At 39.7% G+C, this 2,217-nt stretch overlaps 1 protein-coding gene across 1 annotated transcript in view; it reads left to right on the top strand.

The window, feature by feature from the left end:
- Nucleotides 1-2,217, top strand: part of AK9 (adenylate kinase 9) — a 149,542-nt gene that overhangs the window by 54,252 nt on the left and 93,073 nt on the right. Inside the window, exon 13 of the mRNA XM_012651132.1 lies at nt 1,384-1,532. Coding sequence (XP_012506586.1) covers nt 1,384-1,532 — 149 coding nt within the window. The remainder of the gene's footprint in view (nt 1-1,383; nt 1,533-2,217) is intronic.

The raw sequence follows: 2,217 nt of genomic DNA, 5'->3' as shown, positions 1-2,217 counted from the left end.
AAAAAACATTATTAATACCCAACTTACTCTAAATTAAAGGCTACTCTATTATTAATATGAACAGTTGGACATGCAGGAACACACACAAAAAAATATCACATGATATGTTGTTTTAGTGAAAAAGAATATTGGGAAGACGGGTGATCTATCTTTCTTCTCTGCCATCCCTGACATGTAGCTACTATAATAATTCACAATATGGCTGTTGGAGCTCCAGCCATCATGACAGTGTCCCTAGTAGGAAGAGGGAAAAAAGCAAGGGACAAAACTGTCCCTTGCATTGAGCTGAGTCAACTTTCTTAAAGAGAGGACAGGAAGACACACACACACACACACACACACACACACACACACACACACACACACAAATTCTGCTTGCATCTTCTTGGCCATCCAAACAATAAGGAAAGTTGGGAGATGTAGTTTTTTAGCTAGGCACATTGCTGGCCTTGACAAAGTCAGGGGTTCTGTTACTAAGGAAAAGGAGAATGGCTACTGGGTGGACAGCTAGTAGCTCCTAGCACGTTTCTCTCTTTCTTGGCTATTTCTGCCTTGGCATGCCCCCTACTCCCATGGCTGCAGGAAGATCATGGGTTCTTGACTCTTCTGCTCTGGTTCTCCAGGAACTGTGGCTCTCTCCATCCTTGAGAACATGTTCAGGCAGGGAGGGCAGTAGGCATCTGCTCTTTCAAGGCCTTTTTGGGGTTTTCTGGGCTGGGATCAACTGGGCTCTGGTAGAGACCCTGAGAGATGGAGCCCTAGGGCAGCAGCTCAGACGCTGGACTGCAAACGCAAATGTAGAGGAGTCGAGTGGAGCTGCCAAGTTCCCGTCTCCCTGGAGGGATGGATAAACATTTACGTCACGATGCAGCCTGACAGCCAACTCAGCCGCACAGGGAGACACTTCAGCACCAAAGAGGGCAAGAATCAAGTGTAACATTGGAAAAACTAGCCTATGCCACCTTTCCCCATCCCCTCAAACTTGCCTCCCTCCTGTTCTTTTACCATCCCAGGTAGTAACTGGAAGTATTTATCTTGTTTTCTGATTAATTCTAGATGTTTGTGCTTTCGTTTAATGCCTGGAATCCTCTGGTCCCCACCTTTCTGCATTGGTTTTGACTCCTGCCTGACAGGACTTTCTTCTTCCCTCGTTGGCTTTCATTCTGGGGCACTGGCTTTAAATCACTCCTCTGATAGTTTGTGACTCTGTGATTCCTGACTTAACATTTCCTCTCCCTAGTCTTACTTCCCCCTTCTCCCAGCATGTTTTGCAGTAACACAAAGGTAATACTTTCTTGGGTCAGATATTACCAATTATGTTTTATTGCAAATAGCATCGTCTACTAAAAGTATTAATGGCATTAATGTATTAATTTACTTTAGTCTCAGTAGAAGACTCAATGGAAGAGGTAACTGCAAATCATCCAGAGGTTCTTTCTATGATTGAGGAGACTATAAATATAGCACAGGATATAAATTTTGAACAGCCATATGAAAAACATGCTGAAATCTTACAGGAAGTCCTCAAAGAGGTAAAAAAAAATCCAATTTGTTAATTTTTTATCATTGATTTAACTATAACTAAGAAAATGTTGATCTAGTGTATGTATAATTATTTTAGTGTCTTATTCTACAGTATTGAAATTTGTAGCCTTCAAATTCACATACATTTTGTAGTCAACATCCTTATATGTAAAGTACCCTAGTGAAAAATTGCTGATGCTCTTTGGTAAATTTTAGGTTATGAACAAAATTATGTAATTTCATGGCTTTGAAATTAATTCTTCATTAATTTTTATTGTTCTTGATTCAGTTCAGTTTGTTAAAAGATGGTGTATATGAAGCCAGTACCAAAGTTAGATATTTCTTCTATTTAGTCATAGACCAAGAAAAATTTTGCTCCATCGTTAATTAATTTCATCCAATCACTTTGAGCGTGTGTTCATAGGGGAGATGGGTGGACACATGAGTGATGTCCAGTCTAAATGGGGAAAAAGGCGTCTAATGCTATGTCCTATCAGAAGGCAAATCAGAAGGCTTCTCTTTCGTTTATGAAGAACAAGATATTCACGTGGGTCTGTTTTGAACAGAAATCTCAGGTGAACATTCAAAGCAAAAGTCGAAGACAGAAAAAATCAGTTTTGGACTCTCAATGAACTTCTGTATTTCCCTGTGATATTACTTAAAATTATTATGTGAAAAGAAAAATTATATTCT

This window comes from Propithecus coquereli, unplaced genomic scaffold, assembly GCF_000956105.1.
Source record: "Propithecus coquereli isolate 6110/MARCELLA unplaced genomic scaffold, Pcoq_1.0 Scaffold35, whole genome shotgun sequence".
Taxonomy (NCBI): Eukaryota; Metazoa; Chordata; class Mammalia; order Primates; family Indriidae; genus Propithecus; species Propithecus coquereli.
This window is presented reverse-complemented; position numbering and strand designations above follow the sequence as displayed.